General features: G+C 40.8%; 1 protein-coding gene across 1 annotated transcript in view; it reads left to right on the forward strand.

Annotated features, from left to right (window-relative positions):
- brsk2a (BR serine/threonine kinase 2a) overlaps positions 1 to 19,150 on the forward strand; it is a 159,586-nt gene that overhangs the window by 83,043 nt on the left and 57,393 nt on the right. The window contains exon 2 of the mRNA XM_053318772.1: positions 11,131 to 11,225. Within this exon, the coding sequence (XP_053174747.1) occupies positions 11,131 to 11,225 (95 nt within the window). The remainder of the gene's footprint in view (positions 1 to 11,130; positions 11,226 to 19,150) is intronic.

The following is a 19,150-nucleotide window of genomic DNA, read 5'->3' on the forward strand; positions in this document are numbered from 1 at the left end:
TTGAGCTTCGTCCATCTATTTCAATCTCCATTCGGAATAAAGCTGGTTATTAAGACAGGTTGATGAGAACTCATCTCACAGAAGTGTGTTCTGGTTTAATCTATGTTTGATAATGAAGATGTTGCATAGACAACCCAAACACAGTTAATTACTGAAAAAACTCAAGCTGAATTACAGATGAGGAAAGTTTGATTAATGGCTTCTTAGAGTTAGATTTGCTCTTCCCCCTCTTTTCCAGCCCACACAGTTGGCCCCTCTATATGGCTCATATGCCAGAAATTGCATGTTTTTCTCTTCTTGTGCATGTTCATGTTTTCGTATATGCATGCAAGTGTACATGTGTGTATGACAAACACACAACGAGTGTGCAGCCACCGCCAGCATGTCTTTTGATGGTTACAGCAAAGTTTTGTAATATTATCCAGTCAGATGTTTAATAATTCATACTTTTATATTGGGGGTTATCTAACACATGACAGGCAGACAGTGTGCAGCTCTTTGAATAGTGTCTAGGGGCTCCGCTCACTATGAAGCCTAGAAGCCTATCAGAGAGTCATCACCACAGCACCAATCCTTAGCACATCATTTCACCTCTTCATTTGACTCCTGTCTCCCTTGAGCATTGTGTAAGTACATGTTTAGCATGCACACACGTGTTAAAAATGTCACACACCAGTAACATCATTTCCATCCTCTCTATTTATGTGTACAAGTATGTATGTACTGTAGATAAGTGTGTGTATGTACATGCACGTGTTTGTCCCGTCTACTTCGGTTGCTGCAGTGGGCCTGGTGTGGCTAATTAAAAGAAGCCTGCTTGCATTATTCATGAGGCTGTAATTATACATTCCTTTTGCTGATCCCCAGTCAGAGGCATTAAAAATAGATCTGAGTCTCCCTGCTCCGCCCTCCTAGGCCCCACTTTCTCTCCATGTTTTGACTAAGTCTCTCTCTGTATCTCTTTATTTATCTATCCTTATCAGTATTTCTCCATCTCCCTGTCACTGGCCTCATTGTCGCAACCTTCTTTTTTTATTTGTTCTTTCCATCTCTCCTCTCATCTCCTCCATATCTGCCCACCGTGTCTTCATTCATGTTTGTTCTGATGTTCCCGTTTGGGATTTGGATAGAACATTCCTCTGACAGTGTCACTCTCACTCGCCTTTGTGGCCCGACCTCCAGTCACTTCAGGCCAAAATTCTGAGTGAAATATTTTGAATTTGCGATGACAACCTCGGCAGAGAGATTCAAAAGAGAAGAGATATCACCGCCTCTGATCAACTTAATGGGGAGACTGTCTACTCACAAAAAGCAAAATCTGTAACAAGGAAGTTCTCCTTGACTTTTTGAGCCATTCTTTGAGCATGACTTGAGGGGTGTCAATGTTTGTTTGATAGTCGGTCTTTCCACCACTTTGGTCCATACTGGTCCATACAACTTCTGTATGGTTTACCTTACATTGTAGTTTAGTGGCTGTTGCCTGAAGCACTCTCACTCATTGCTCATATTCCTTTTTTCTTCTTTTTTTATTGTCAGAACAACATTGGTGGTAAAACAGTGTCTAGGTTGAAAAAATCTTAAGTTTCACTTTTAAATATAGTCTCAAATACCCCTTTTCCACCGAGCTGGAGCCGGTGCTGGTTCGGAGCTGGTACTAGAGCCAGTGCTCAGTTGATGCTACCAACCCTAACCCTAACCCTAACCCTACTAACCTCTTACGAACCTGTTGCTTTTCCACCGGCAAGGAGCCACGCGATTACGTCACTGTATAACGTAGCCAGTGCGCGCCTTTGAAGCACTTCCATGATTCACCAGTGAGAGGCAGCAACATGCTGCAAGGCATTTAGCCTGCAGGAAACGAAGAAGAAGACGACAGTTCTGGCAAAAAATGATAAAAAATAGTACTTTTAATCAACACATATTTAACCCTTGTAAATGACAGTTAGCCACGCTAGTCAGCTCATGAACGTTAACCCCGCTAGTTTGCTAATAAACATTAGCCCTGCTAGCCGGCTAATAAACGTTAGCCCAGCCCGCTGACTTAATCGGTTCTTGCTTTAGACTAGCAAAGAGTTGGTGCTGCTCGCTTTGGCACCCGTTCTGAGGTTCACTATGTGGCAGAAATGAGACATCTTACCAACGGGGGGCAATATTTGACAGAGAAAACGGCTCAGCTACCTACCAGCTGCCGTAGATATCAAACGTAACATGAAGAGGTCAAGGCGAAGTTTGGCGTGGGACCTTTTCAAACTAAAAATGACGGAGTTCATTGTAAACCTGCAGCTTGGCCAGGCTACCCAGGATAGCACCACAATGTCTCTGCATCCTGGCTACTTCTGTCCCATCAGAGCGTTTCAGCTGCTCGACTGACCAGGCTCACCAGGCTGCGCTCACTGATCCATGAGCATGCTAAAATGCTAACATGCTAATCAACAAGAATCAGTAGGCTGGAGTTACTTTACTTACTTAGCAGTGGACAGTCACCACTGTAGCCTTTAGGTGAGTCACTCTTGTTGTTTTATGAGGCTCTAGTTAAATAAGCATAATTGTGAAGTAACACTATCTCTGTCACTCACTCTCTCTCTTTCTCTCTCGGCTCCGCTGGGTGCATTTTGGAGTCCTTTAACGTTATATTTTGCCAAAAACTGACAGTCCGGAGTAATGTTCTGTTTTTTGATTAAGTTATTAGATTTGATTGTTTTTTTTTGCAAGTGTTTCCAAAAGAGGCTCAATTGTGTTTAAGAGCGCTGTATTGATTGATATGTGAAGAGGTTTGGCTCGGAGCTTCGGGCTCTGCTGCTTTTACAAGCGTCCCGTATCATGGCATTTTTAAGATAATTGATAATAATAAATAATAATAATAATTTTAATCGATAATTGATCGTTAATTTTACCGATGATCGATCAAGAAAATGTATTCAAATGCCCATCCCTACGTTTGAAACTCATATGATATGGGTTCAGTGCAGATAAAATGTGTGGATATCTGACACATGATATGGGTACCATATGTTTCCAACACAAAGTGACAGCCTGAACTTTCTGAGCTATTTTCTTCTGTGCACTACAATCATGTACTACTTACTCCTGGCAATGAGGCTTGTTCGCCTTGTTGACAGAAAAAGAGTGTGTGAAGCTTGCTTCTTCTATCGTGCAGGTGATGAGCTTCTGAGGATGTATTTGTGCATATATTTACATGGTGATGAGACTGATGCAGAGAGGGGTGGGGACTTCTAAGATCTGCCAATCAGAGAGTTTGTTAGATAACTAAGTGGATCACTCAGTCGCAGCCCTTGGGCGATGCTCTCAATCGCTCTCATAGTTGTTTCTGAATGTGAAAAATAGATTAGATGCCTTGAAGCTACAGTGCTTCATTCCCTTTTACCACATTTCACTGTATTATGTAAATGTAGTCGTGGATTTGGAATTGGCTTCTCACATCCATGTGCCGCTGTATGCCAAGTGACAAATTCAAACTAAGTAAATTGTTTTTCAGCTGTTTTCACACATAGACTGAGCTTTCAGGTGGAGAAAAAAGGATCATGTCTTAATCATGTCTCGATTCTAAATCTGGTCTATTCTGGACTATTTAATAAAACTAGCCATTTGGGTAACTGTGGTACATTTACAGCAGTGGATATTCACATGTTTTGTCCCAGACAAATAAACTAATAAATACATAAAATGTTTTATTAAGCAGTAATGATGACGAAGAAGTTGACCCTTCTTGGGGCGCCCAGGAAAGGGACACAGAAAAAATACCTGTGTTTGTCATTATTATTGTATTTACCAAGAGATTCATGTTTTGTGCAGGGAGTTAACTTACTGTATAAGGGAGCTGTTGAGCAAATATGCTATTTCACACAGGCCAAATAAACAGTTTCTGTATGCATGCGTCAGTGTGCCTCCTTCCTCACTCCAGCACTCCAGGGCTAAACTGCTCTTCCTGCTTTTGAAGCTGTTTAGTTGGTCTGGGCCTCTGTTGTTACTGAAGTTGTTGCTGCTGCTGCTGTTGCTGCTGCTTTGCCTGGTAGGGTTTAGAGGGTTGCAGGGGAATTCAGGCTGGGTAGACTAACGTCACAGCTGACTGAAAATGCAAAGAGACCGAAAGGAGAGGTGGAGGACTGGAGGAGATAGAGAGAGATTCAATGAATGAAGAAGGAGGAAAGAAGCAGCGAGAGAGAGAGAGCGAGAGCGAGAGAGAGAGAGAGAGAGAGAGAGAGAGAGAGAGAGAGAGAGACAGAAAGAGTGCTTTCACTGAGTGGTGAGTGAGCATTGTTTGATCTTCGACATGCTGTCTCCCTCCTGCACAGTATGACTCAACAGCTTTCTGCTGGTGTATTCCCTCTTTTTCTTTTTTTGTGATGAGATGAGATGATGAATAGAGAGAAGGGGAGATAAATGAGTCAGACACTGATGGGTAGAGAAGGAATGAGGGCAAACTTTGGTGGAAAATGAGAAATGAGGAAAAGACAAAAACATTAAGTAATTGGTAATAACAAAATGGATGGAAGAGAAAGTAGAAACTCATACACAGGGAAATACATGACAAGTCTACAGACTTCAAAGGGGACATAACATGGTTTTTATGATTTTCTGTTATTTTTATACTGTTATGTTGGATGTCTATGTTAACCATCATAAAACTTCCAAAACATTTGGTAAATCTATGTAAAAAGGCTCCCAGAATGTCAAAAATCCAGGCTTTAGTCTGCTCTAAATGCTTGGTTTGCAACATTACCTCTACATCCCATTCAAAGTGATGTCAGATCATTCACACGTACCCACAAGTGGCCTTCCATTCGATAATCTTTATTGCTAAGGTTGTTTATGGGCTACGGTCTGCAGTCCGCATGCATATTTCAGATCAGATTCTGGCTCGAACATGTACAGATATATTTGAGAAAATATTTTGAGTAAAGAATGAAAAAAAAGTGAAATCTGGCCAGTCAGAACAGAGTGGGCTCATTGGAGGAAGCTTTGTTTTTCCCCACCCACATTCAGTGAAGACCCACCCTACTCTGACTATGACTGGCTAGGACTTGCTTCCATTGTTACTTTGATTGGTTAGGTTTAGGCTTAAAGAGTCAGATAATTAGGGTTAGGGTAACAATATCAGGGTCAGAGCTAGTTAGAGGCAGAGTAGCAGCGCGTTCTTGAAATGTGTGTGATACATCAAGACGAAAAACAAGACCTGTTTCACTATGTTCTATAGTATTGGGGTCAGGCCCAACTCTAAAATAAATGGATTAACCAAAAGCAAAACTCCACACAAATGTTTTATTTATTTACATTCTGATTCATTTTGTTTTCATTTAATGGTTTTCTGTCAGAGGCTGAATACAGTTAATACGTTTCCCACTGTGTGACTTTGATGGAAAAATAGGTTGTAATTCTATAACTGTATGTCTGCTACAGTATCCAAAGGCATAGATTTGCCCTAACCATGTGTGTGTTGTACTTTGTTACCACCAGTACATACAAATGCAAATGGTCTATAAACTGCTTTCATACATAGCACTTCACAATTTGCCTCTTTTTTACTCATTTGACATGTGGACAAGAGGAGCCAAGGATCAAACCAATATTTCAGTGGATGAACAACCTGATCTACCTCCTCTGTGGCCTGTGTAAAATAAATACAAATTGTTGTATTATAATGTATGATAATGTATAATATGTAATGTCTGATAATGGAGGATGTCTGTATTTAATGTAGTAATGTTTGTGGAGCTGACAAAACTGTAGCGATCATGCTTCAATTTGATTATTTAACATTACTGCATATTAATTTGGCCTGTGTGTGCTTATGTATTTATGTGAATAAGAGAGTGGGAGAGAATGAATACACAGAGCCATGGTGGCTGATGGTGGGTCTTAAACTCCTGTCCTTTGACCTGGTGGAGGGGATTCCCACGCTCTACAGCAAGGGCTTTTCCATATGGCCAGAAGAAGCTGGAGGAATAAGCCGTAGTAGCACATTGTGTTTCCTTTCAACACTGATTCCAGGGCAGAGCTGTAGCCCCCACGTAGAGCATTCAGGGTTAGAGAGCAGAAGTGGAAAGAAGCTCACAGATCTGTGCCTAAGGGCAACGAGCTTCTCAGAGCCAGCGCCTCAGGGAGAGAAAGCTAAGCCAGCATAAGCTACTACCATCTGCCAGCATTGGCTTACGGCTTCTGAAAGATCAAGTTTGAAAGTGAGAGAGGTGCACAAGTGGAGACATCTTCTTCATCCATCGCTCTCTTCTTCTAGTACTTGCTTCCAGATGGAAATTAAGCTATCCAGTAATGATCTTTAACCACATGGATGCTGGTGCTTTTAGGGGAATGTAGCTGGAAACATTGTGTTATCTCTTTGTATGTGTGTGTAGTTAGCAGGTGGAGAGTCATAAAGGTGGTTTAAAAACAAGCTGGGTGTTCCTGTCCTCTCTCCTGCTCTTTAGTGTTCACTCACAGCCTCTCAGATCGATGGCTGGGGAAATCAAGCTCACAGTCGGAGTCCTTCTCCACTCCTACCTGTTTCTCCCTGGATGTCCCAGCACTATCCAATAATAAATCGACCACTGATTGGCATGCTTTGGAGGCTGGAACAAAAAGAGCTCTCACAAGTTAACACAGGAGGAGATAAGGGCTCTCTCCCTGGGACTGTGAAATTCCTGGCTGGCCTGCCAGGCTGAAACAGCTTCAAGGGAAGGCAAAGGAAGACAAACATAAACATGCCTACAAGGGCACACTATGAACTGCCATAATAACTCAATGGATTTAAATAAAGTGCTTAACACAGGTCTCCCATTGGAGCCCACTGATGTTTATTCAGAAAAACCTTTTCCTCTGCAAAATCATGCACAGTAGTTCACCAGTGTGCTTTCTTTCCACATTATTTTGGGATGGATTATTGACAATTTTTAAATATAATATCTCGACTGACCTACCAAGTGCCTGGGCCCAGACCTTTAAATCCACCCATTCCACTAGGTCGAGTTGACTGATTCTGTTAGAAATGGATTGTAATGAGTTGACTGTCTGATGTCTGATCTCTTTTTCACTTAACTTGTGTGAGCTTGTTATGTTTGTGTGGCTCCCACCCACCGATTATTTTGCCAAAAATATGTTTTTTAATCCCAAGACTCAAAAGTCATTATCATTTCAATTTTTTGCAAAGGCTTTTTGGTTTCTTCAAAAAGTTCAGTTACATGCTGCTATAATTAATACACCCTGACATCTATTAGATATCAGGGCATCAGCTCAGTGATGATATCATGAAAAACATTGCCTTTTGAAGTGAGACAAAAAGCTCATTACTAAATCGGTGCTGGCACATGGCACAATGATGCCAAGCAGGAGACCCACTGCCAGAATGTTCTGTGTTTTTTTGTTGTCTGTAGTTGATTTGTAACATGTTCACTACTCTTCACACTTATTTTATTAATTAACTTTTAATTGATAATATGTTACTTCACAGTCATGGAACTCAGTGGCTCTCCTTTTCTTCTTTCTGTCTTTGTTGCTTTCTTCTTTTTCCTGCTTTGACTCATTCTTTCTGACCCCCGGTTCTTTAGTCTGCTTCTCCTAAATGGCCAGCTCTGAGTATGCAATCAGCTCAGCTTTTATCCAAAAACTTTTATTATTCATGTCTGATTTCTCAAAGCCAGCGGGGCAATGATTGAAACCATGCCTCTGCCACATAGCCGTACAGCAGCTTCCATCACAGTGCTGGAAAATGCTGTACACTTCTGATGCTCACTGAGCCATGGACCAAAGTTCTCATTCTGTGTCTTCCTCTAGCAGTCCCTCCACATTATATCATTAATCACAGAGGCACAGGGAAAGTAAAGAGTGCAAAGCTGGGACGGAGGCCGGGGGTCAGTCGATGGTGGCCTCTCTAGCACATAAGTCCCTGGCTGGTGTCATTATTCTGACATTGTTGTGAAGGCGAGAGCTTTTGATGCTATTGATTTGGGAGTAGGGCGAAGGAGAGGAGAGATCGATGCACTTGCTGATTCACTGGTGTTGCAAACTCAGGTCAGCTTCACAGCCTGCTTTTGTCCATATGTGTGTTAATGAAAAGTATATAAGTACAGTGTGTGACGATACCAATATGCATGATTGTGTCTTGAGACCTGTTAATGTGACATCCAGTCACAACACAGTACTGAATACATCGTTTTACACTTAAATATACATATAAGCTGTACACAAAGGTATATATTTTCATGTGTGTGCAAATATGTGAATAGTTGTTTTTACAGTTTCATTATGAATATCCTATGCAAATGGCAAGAGATGTGAATGAAATGTAATCCATAATATGCTCTCACACACAATAATGCACCCACACTTCCTACTGCAGTGGTAATCTACTCTATATTCCCCTCGTGAGACTCTGATCCTTTGTGCTCTCAGTCAAAGCCTCACGTTTGAAGCTATGTTCAAAGAAAGCCTACCTGCGCAGCCCAGCCAGATCCAGACGAAACCCTGGGTATTCTGGGCATCTCCTAAACACCCCTCCTCCAGCCTCACCACTGCAGTATCAGTTCAGCCAGAGCTGCGGGAGTTTCCTCTGGGGTATTGTCACAGACAGGTGAAAGGGGGGCTGGGAGTATCAGACATATCAGGACATTAAAGGGAGTGTAAAGAGTGAAGAGTGGCTGATTAATTTTGGGTCATGGATGCAGATGTAGATATAAAAACTCAAAACAACTTAAGTCACAATGAAAGTAATGTGAGAAAGTGTTTGATTTTGTGGATTTTAATTTTTAGAAGAGCATATTGGACATGAGTCAGGAAGGGATCATTCACAAGTATAAATCATTAGGATATGTGTTTTTGTTATTTTAGATTTGCTATCAGTGGCTCACAAATGATTTAAATCTATGATAGAGATACACAGAAAAGTAATGTCTGTTGCGGCCACATTTTTGTTTTGCCATGACTGTTTACTGTAGTTCTGGTGTGATTTTTATGCATGTGGCAACGAGGCTTCTGTCTTCTATCTTTGTGTATTATGTACTGAACTTCCTTGTAAGAGTTCATTTCAATTTATACACAAAGTGGTTGTAAAATAGTAATGCGCTGTGTTCCCTTGCACATTTCCCTCTCACTAATGTGCCCTTTACTCACGAAAATACAGGCATTGGAGGAAGATGGATAGTGAGGCAAATAATCCAGTTAACTTTTCATGTGTTTGTAGGCTGATATTTTCTCTTTAATGTGTTTATCGTGACTTATGAGCTTCTCTATAGCAGCCATTAACATATGATTACCATCATAGGCTAATGGGTTTGTCTGTTGTTCCCCCTCCTGCTCAACTGCCTCATCCTTTTTTTCCCCAGATCTTTCTACATCTTCCTCTTTTCACCATTCACTTCTTTCCTGTCTCTCTTTCATTCTCTCCTTTTTTCTTTTCCTCTCTTAGCCTTAACTCCTCCATGTATCTCCATTCTCGGCCCCCGCGGCTAAGCTAGAGCCTCACTCCCACACAATGCTCTCCATTATTGCTTAATTATCTGTGGCCTGTCATTTAAATAATGTGCTGTCGCTGACTCTCAATCTCTTTCACTTTTTCCCTTCCTCTTCCACGGCCTCTTTTCTATTTACTTCTTTCTCTCTTTTTTCTCTCTCCTTTTCTATTTCTCGCTGCTGCTCCCACTTCGTCAGTTGTCTCTCTCCTCCATGTTTCTGTGGTGTCAGAACACTTCATGTTTATGCTTCCCTTCATTTTACTGCCTCCTTAAAGGCCATTGACTCTACTGTTCTCCTGTTTCATATAGAAAACAAACTAGAAGGGAGACAGTGGGAGAGCGCGTTAGAAGCTCACATTAAGTCTGTTCATGTCGGCCAGTCAGTGTGCACCCCTATTCCCTGCCGAGAATAGAGTGGCAAGAAATCAAAGCATTCACATTATTCCACGTTGATGTTTCTGTAAATTCAGTGTACCAGCCATTACAGAGCTCAAACACTGTAGTTTACAAAGTTAAAAAATCATCTTCTGTCATCTCCAAATCCCTGCGGCAGCTCAGGACCATAGGGGAAATCAATAATAGAGAGTCAATATTTGTTTGTGTATGGGTGTGCGTTTGTTTGAGTTTGTAAGTAATCTATCTGATGTAAACATCTTTCTAATGTGTGTGCTGATCTGTGGTACCCTGCAGAAAATGAATTGGTGCTGTCGTCATGGCTGCCCTGTATCAAATACATATAAACGTGCCACTTTGTTCCACTCTAACTGTACACACACTGAGGTTTCTCTGCATGTTTTCTGCATTGCTTGTGGTCTATCATTTAACTAAGGATACCTTGGGACATTATTGAGGCAAGGCACGGAAGATGCATTTGTGATTGTGTGACAAATCACAGGATTTATGATACGCAAGGTTTGATGTTGATACTAATGCCAGTATGAACAAGCTGAACAATGATTCCCAACAGAACTGGCTGGTGTGGAGTATTAGACACTGAAGTCTTTCCACATCCCTGAATGTGTTTGTGTTGTGAAGTAAAGGGTCGTTTTTTACGACCCTTTACTGCAGTTGTTGAAATATAACAGTTGTTAATGTTTCTCTCTAGATGGTGATGTTTGCAGTTTTCAGCCATGGTCAATAATGCTACTCATTCAATGGTTGACCTTTGGCTTTTCATTGCCTGTGTTTGTTACCACTACGTTTTATTGTCTGTTTTAGCTAACTTAACGCGACTGCATTACATCAGTTTAGTACTTTATAGGAATCAATAACACAAATGACCCACTCACTTACTGCCTTTATGACTCAAATAAACCCCAGAGGGCAGTTTATTTAAGGAGCTGTCTACACCACAGAAATCATTATCAGCATTCTCTACATAAAGTCCCAAGCCATTTTACATCAGTCCACTAAATGCACATTAGTGGTTTGCAAAAAAAACAACCTTTATTTTTCTTTACACAATGCATTACTGTATTTCAACAAACACAATGAGAGTACGAGCTCACTAGGAACTCCCATTCAGCATAGTACATAATTATACATCAGTTTCTTTTTTGTTGTCATCTGAACATACATTGTTTTGTTGATAATCCTAAATACAGACATGAATATGCAGTGTTTGATCTATTTGACATAATACAGTGTTTGTGTCCTCTTTGTCTTGCAGGATTGGTCAAGCTCGGAGTTCACTGTGTAACATGCCAGAAAGTCGCCATAAAGATTGTCAACCGTGAGAAACTCAGTGAGTCAGTACTAATGAAGGTAAGTTTACAGTTTTCAGTCCCAGCAGTGGCTTTACTGTTGCAGTCAAGGTTGTTGAAGTAGTTAGTTTTTACTCTACTGACCCCTGTGTCTCTTCCTCTGAGGATATTTCTTTTAACTTTTTTTTTTTACTTATATGGGTATCTATATATGAGAATAAAGTGTAATACTTGTCAAATTCCTAAAAGCTTAAAATGTTGCAAGTTCGAGCATTCTGTTGGTGCATACAGTATATTGGTTTTACATGACCCCAACAGAACCACTTTTCCTTCTTCAAGTCTGGCTCTGGACTTTTATTATTAACATTATTCCTCTCTCTCTCTCTCTCTCTCCAAAATGTATAAATGCAACATGTCCGCTGAATGAAGCAACACTAAGAGTTAGACTATGACTGAGTCACCTCTTTGACACATAACATCTGGGCTGACTGCCAGCTGGCATTTAAAAAATCAAAATTAGGAAGAGTGGACTGCTTGAGTGGCTGATGCTGCAAAAAATGTTTGAATATGAGTGATTTATGTCATAATACACCTCGTTAAGAGTGGAATCATTGGATGAGTTAGTGACAGTTTGTCTTTGAAACAACTGATTTTCATTCTTTTCAAATTGCAAACTGAAGGACTCAGCTGCTGTTTGGCTCATCCGTCATGATTCAGAGCTTCCTGGGTTAAACCTGGGTTAGTGCAACAATAAAGCAATTTTTTGGCAACTGTAATTAATATACCATCACTCTTAGATGCATCAAAATATTCTGAACAAAACATTTTTATTTATAATTTTCACTGTTACACACACAGTCACTTTTTGAAGGATACAATATGGATTTCTCTTCTTATTACATCTCAGGGCTCCTGCTGGGCAGTCTTATTCAGTACCCGCTCAGAACTGGCATGCTGCAAAATTGGCCTTTGTGTTGATGGAATAGTTGTAAAGAAACTGAAGAGAGAAGGAAGATAGAGGACAACGAGATGCTGCAACCTGAAAATTGTCTTTCACAGGACTCACGCAGAGAGAAGCGCCCACTGTAATTGTTTGCTTATGAGCTGGAAAGCAGGAAGCGGATGGGTTTGCTCACAGTGCAGGTTATCAGCAAATGGAAAATCCCTCCGTTTTGCATCACATCTGTGGCAGCGTCATTAGACTTGAGATGAAAAGCTCTCCCTGCTCAGATATTGCTGTTTGATAAACAGTCGGTATTAATCAGCTTCTTGCTGTGTCAGTGTCTCCCGAAGTCTTTCTCACTCACTGCTGTCATGCTCTGGAAGTTGCTCTCCTTCTATCTCTTATTCAGCTCAACATGCAGTCTAATATTTTCATCAGGAAAAGACAGGTCGTTTCTGTCGCTTCAGCACTGACAAAAGTATTATTAGTTGTAGCAGAAGTAGTTGCCGGAACCATTGTAACATGTGACAGCAGAGAGAGAGGTAACAGGATAATGTCCTAACCCAGGTGCTTCACATTGTGCTATCCTGCAGAGGAAAATGATAGTAAAAGTTGCCAAATGCTGACAGGTTTCCGACAGGACCAAGGCTTTTGCTGAAGCTGCAGTTCAGAGCCAATTACCAAACTCAGCCGTTGTCACTCTTCTCTCAACTGCTAGCCCCTGGTGGGTGTGTATATGTGCATATGTGACAGCACATGTGTGTTCATTTATGTGCCAGGTGGGATTAAATTATGAAGGTTCCAGGGGCAAATGAATTACCCTGAGTCATGCCAAAATTTGTTATCAGTTACCAATATTTCATGTTAATAAATCTTTCGAACAAATTGCTATCAGATAAGGATCAGATACAGAAATCTGTGTGTGTGTATAACTGTTTCAGCTGGCACGGATGTAATGAGCATTGCTTTTATGGAAATTATGTGTGTGATAGTGTGTGTGTCATCCACATGTAACAGACAATATTCAGTATTTTGCAGCATTTGGAAAACAAATTTATATACTGTAGACATGCAGATGTTGTGTGTTTGTCAGCATTTCTATCCAATCCTATACACAGTGGGCCTGATTTACTAAGATCCCAAATAAAGGGTACTAAATTGCGTGCACAGTGCAATAGATTGCGCATTTCGTTTGTGTGCGTTTTGCGGGTGATCTACTAAGAATACGCGTACTATCTTACACAGTTGAAAGACGCAAACCTCAGTGTGCAGCGTTGCACATTTATTGCGGGTGATGTTGTGAAGTTTGCACACGTTTTTACACACGCAGACCTTTAGTAAATCAGGCCCAGTGTGTATTGATTTTTTTATTGACTACTGATATACGGTACCTTTGGGCCTCAATTCTAATTCAAAACCTCTGTGGCAATGTACCTTGCACCTGTATACAGTAAATTATTAGTCTGAATCATAGACCACACTTTTTGTGTGGTCACTTGTGAAGTTCCATCTAGTTTTGGATCACACTGGTGTCACACATCAGTTTAAAAAACACTCTTATACTGAGGTTCTTTCAGTGGCTATACAGGTGTTTTTCTAACTGAAATCCAGCAGCCACTTTCCCATATTCCCCGAGTAGTGAACATAACAGTCTATGTGTCTGTTCTCTGGCCCGCCTGTGTGGCTGTCAGCCTGTCAGAGTGATCGGGCTGCACTGTACTGCATGGCTCAGACTGTGAAATGTCACCTTTTAATATGCTAATGTCTTGGGTCCCTACTGTGCCATTAGGGGAGAATTTGACTCTTCTGGATAGGTGTGTGTGTGTGTGTGTGTGTGTGTGCGCGTGTGTGAACACGCAGCACTGACATAGTACACACATATGGATGCTTACACACATCCCAGACACATATTGGGTGCACATACTCACACATGAGTTCATAAAAATGTGTGTACATGTGTCATAGTGACACACACACATATCAATATGTATGCACACAGATACATTCTCTATGACGCATGTCACCCCTCTAAGTCTGTCCTGTCCCTGACTGCCCTTGTGAGTCAGGAGTTTGTGGATATGAGGAGACTGGTTGAATTAATTGTCTCAGAATATCTGGGATCTTTCCTCCACTCTGTGTGTTGAACTTTGTATAACTAATATTGAACTCTATAGGCCACAGCCCCACAGGCTATGACACTACAGACAATGGAGACATTGGATTGTCTTGGAAAATGAATTTGTCTACAAACATTATGTCAGTTTGTTTTTTGCTCTTTTGACTTTAAAGAGCAAGTGCCAGTGTTGTTCTTTTTTAACCACTTCTAAGCAGAAAACCTAACAATGAAGTAAGTTGAATAGTAATAAGAGGCTCCATCTGTGGGAAGTGGCTGTCTGTCATGTTTCACATGATGAGAGAGAAACAGACAGAAAGAGAAAACACAGTATGTGCACATATGACAGTTTGTCTACAGTCGTTGGCACTGAGGCCAAACAGAATGAAGTATGGCGAGCCGATACAAAGTGAAGCCTAGAACCAACACTTTATGTGTGTGTGTGTGTGTGTGTGTGTGTGTGTCTTGAGGAAGTAGTTAATGTTTCTGAAACTCAGCCAGCCCTCTCCCTCTATCGCTGCCATATATTTGTGCCGTGGGGCCGTAGGGTGGAGAGGGAAAGGGAGGAAGGGTGAGAGAGAGCCAGGCTCAGGAGATAGAGATGGACATGCTGTGAGAATCCCTGCTGAGACAAGATAACACAGATGCCTTAGTAAGTACACCACGTCTCTACTCACATTTCCTGTCAAGAGCGCCTGTGTTTTGTTCTTGCTGTATTAATGTGACATTTACACAGAGAAATTGTTAGCGAGAGGATTGTGCAATTCAAATAATGATTATATTAATTATACAGTTGAATGTGATGATGATATGTAGGAAAAAGTCAAAGTGCAGGGCAGGCCAAAGAACATCTCTTCCTAAGATATCACTTTCTATTGTCAGGTAGGGATTTTATTGAGATGGAGCTTCTTCCATTCTCTTAAAGGTAAAAATTCAAATGATCAAATTCTGCTTTCATGAGAATTCTTCAAAATAGGGTCACAAGCCAGAAATGATTGATAATCCCTTTATTAATAGGGTATAATTTAACAGTTTTCATTTTTAGTGCTGATACAGAACCAGGCTTTCAGTAGTAACAGTAAAACAAAATATTTTTCAATGCCTTGCTTTAGAGAAGGTAAACATGTTTTTCTTGAAACCCTTTCTCTATTGAACAAAAGAGGCATGTCGGATTTTAATGCTGGCTAAACACAAGGAACTGTACAAGATTTTTGCTCAAATAATACAGTCTGAAACTGCTAATTATCAAAGAAAACAATCAGTGCCAGCTTTCAGTACTTGACAAGTTACTTTGTAAAGAAGTGTTGAGGTCCAATGTCCAGCCTTACTGATAATGCATTAGGCCTGGGTGCCTCACCTTTGTTGAGCTCTGATAATTTAGTTACTTTCATGAAGTATCATGATACTGTCTTTACCCCTTTTCTGATTATACCTGGGGTAAATGTTGTATATTCTATGTTGGAGTGCAGTTCCCCTATGTATTGAAGAACCATCCACCTGCTATAATAGTGATGGTTATACTGATGACTATGACACGGTGGAGAAAATGGACATAGAGTAGAATCTTGCTGCTGCAGTCAACGACGGTCTGACTAGCTTTCCTTGAGATCAGAGGATTCACTGTACCATATATCATACCATATTACCTATCATTATGCTGAGTGGAGCAACTTCTCTAATCCGCAGTTTAGTCTCGGGGTGAGTTAAATTGTTACTAGCCGCTAGCACTAACAACTAGCTGAGGGAGAAGGGTATCTTTAGCATGCAGCAGTTGGTAGTTTTTCCCTCTGAGCCAGTGAGCTTGTGGCGGCTGCTGCTGTTGGGATAAGGACAACTAATTAGCCGAAGTGACTCTCTCTCCTCCTGAAGCAGTGCAACTTCAAAGTCACTCTACTGTCCCCAAGCCCAGCGAGAGAAAGGAAGAGAGGGAGGGGAGGGATGGAGTGCAGGATGAAGGGAGATAGTGGGAAGAGTGTGTGTGGGGAGGGTTAGAAATGGATAGTGAACATGAAGTTAGAACACTTTGGATGGGTGTCTTGTGAAGTAGATCTCTACATAGCTATGCTGTTTTTTTAGCTCAGTGAGGTTACTTGTGGTTTGCAGACTCCATCCTTGATGTCAGTTATAACATTGCAGATGAGAAATTTGTGTGTGTGTGTATGTAAGAGAGAAAGAGAGTTTGGAAATGGAGACGACGGCAGTATAATTGCCCCCTGAAGCAAATAATTGAAGCGCTACGCTAAGGACACTGCATGTAAGAGCTGAGAATGACAAGGCAGTGCCACAGACAGGGTAGATGGCTGCGTTACCTAAAATGGCCCAAAATATAAGGACAGGGATGAGGATCTGTCCACTTTTTTGCATTCAGTCTTCATTAACAAGATCCATTCTGTTTTAATTTCTGATTTCTTTTCCAAAAAAATAAGCTTCCTGTCTGAAGTTGAAGCAAATTTGTGTAATTTGTCAATTTATACAGTCTCTGCATCTGGGCCTGTAATATAAGTACCAAAATATGAGGGAAAGTTTCATTCATGATGATAGTTTGACACAGTTATATATAAGTTTTGCATACACAGTATCTAAAATAACAATTTAGGACTAAAGAAAGAGAGAAAACAAGTGATAAAGGTTGAGTACATGAACCAGCAGAGATTGTGGTGGGCGGGTGAGGAGCAGAACGCCACAGATGAATCACACAAGGTTTAATCTTGTTATCCCGACACCTCGGTGACAGCACTGCAGCTTTCTTTCTCCGCCATCTCTACTCTTCCCTCCTAATGATTATAGATTGGCCGTTCTCTCCCGCCTCTGTTGTGCCGCGAGTGGGTTGGATATAGAAATGCCTCTAACACTCACCCGTCCTGCTTAACTTTATGTTGTGTGTGTGTGTGTGTGTGTTTGTGTGCATGTGTCTATGAATGCAGACACCCCTTAAAATAAATGGGTTTCATATGTTGTGCCTCTACGCGTTGATCCATCAGCTTTGCATGGTGCTGAGCCAGAAGCCAGGGCTTAGCACACAGTTTGATCTTAACAGGCTGGCTGCACAGAGTGACTGTAAAATTACCCACTCTGTTTCTATGCTGTTTGTCTGCCGCCTCTTTCACTCATTTTCGTCTGTTCATATATATTTTTACATCCATATACATTTTTACTTCTAGCTTCAATCTAGTAAATTTTCTGAATGTAGATTATACCTATGTTATATAACAAATCTTGTCACAGTTTTTCCCTGTCCCTTGTTCTTTCAAAGCATTCTGTAAGAACCTAAATAAAAAGAGGTTTATCCTGAAGCTGTAAGGCCTTACAAAGCACTTTGTCTGTTATCAATCAATATGAAAGTCACTGAACATTCAGCATCCTAATTTGATTTCCAATCACCACTCCAAAATCAATGTATATCTACTATTTCTCCCAATCTGTATTAAGTATCAATGAGGCTCTGGTAAAATGAAAATGGGTAATAGATTTTACCTACAGGGCACCAGATGTTTGGAGATTATGAAGAACTGTTAGCTTTTAGTCATACCTGTGTCACATTGTGCCTCATACTAAATGACATTGACTGAAGACAACAAACATTGAGTTTTACACCATTCTGACTGGTAGCTGGGGATCTAAAACATCCTGGTGAGACGTCTAAAACCGTTAGTGCTGCTGCTCACTGTGGTGACAAAGCTCATCAAACCCACGCAGTGTTGTTTGACTGATTTTATCTCTCATATGTCTTATCGAGATAAAACAGAGATGGAGTGCAGACAAAATAATGAAATGGAGGATAGCAGAGCATAAGATGTAGCGGGATCCCCCATTGAGCTCGACAGGAGACAGACAGACGTCTAAACCGATGGCATTTGTGTTTTTTCTCTTCAAAGGCAACAGCTGCTGTGTTGTCAGATGAGAAAGCTTTGTTTTCTTTTTTATTTGTTGTTTCTTTGGTGTGGCTTTTTTTTTGCTTTTCCTTTGTGAGGAAATGTATCCAATTTTCCACCCTTGAGTGGAGTGATGCATGAGCGATGTTAGGACATCAGGAGGAGAGGCTGACATTGTCACGGAAATAAGAATAGCTGGTCCACCTTAAGTGAACCTAGTCAGGTTGTCACTAACTTTGTAGCTGCGCTTTTCAACTGCTGAACTGCTGACACATGTGTTTTCATTAGTTTAACTTTACCAGTATGCAGTGTGGGGTGCACAATAGCCAGCCAGTAAATGTAGAGCAGGCTTAGCTCTGGAGCGATGCTTTCATGGGGACAATAGCAAGGTTTAGTTTTCTTTTTTATACCTGTTTATTTCTTTGTTTTGCGCTGGGATTTATTATTTCTTGAAATTACCTGTGGGCCTACAGAAGTGTATTTCAGGTGTCTTTTCTTCTCAGCATTGAGTATTGTGGTAATCTTTTATCTATCCTGTTAGGGTAGGGACTGGTAATTGAAAAGGTACATCACATTCCCCTGAGTGAAAATGTGTAGTCAAGCCATCATTTTTCCATCCAAATCCATTGTTGACATCTTTTTTTTCCACTGTGCTGCTGGAATTCATAGACACAAACTTATAATGACTTGTATCTCAGAGTGTTGCCTGTCAGTATGTTTAATACAGTGTGTCTTTGTGGGTGAGTTTACTCAGTGTAGGTCAGTACACTTCCATTCAGGCTTAATGTGAGTTATGAATCTTTAGTGCTTTGTTGTTCTCCTCATCAACCCTAATAAATGCACAAATACATACAGAGGAGCTTTTGAAAAATGTTGTTTTGGGATGGTGAAGAGGATTCTTATTCAGTTTTGGTTATATCATTTGTTGTGTGTGTATGTACGTATGTGTGTGATGGTGTATGTGACAATGACAGAGCTTTGAAATACTATACTGATGGATAACAAAGTATGTCGCAGTTTGTGACAAGTGTCAGTTTATGGCAATGCTGTGATATGTC

The sequence above is a fragment of the Scomber japonicus genome, chromosome 5 (genome assembly GCF_027409825.1).
Source record: "Scomber japonicus isolate fScoJap1 chromosome 5, fScoJap1.pri, whole genome shotgun sequence".
In the NCBI taxonomy this organism is placed as follows: Eukaryota; Metazoa; Chordata; class Actinopteri; order Scombriformes; family Scombridae; genus Scomber; species Scomber japonicus.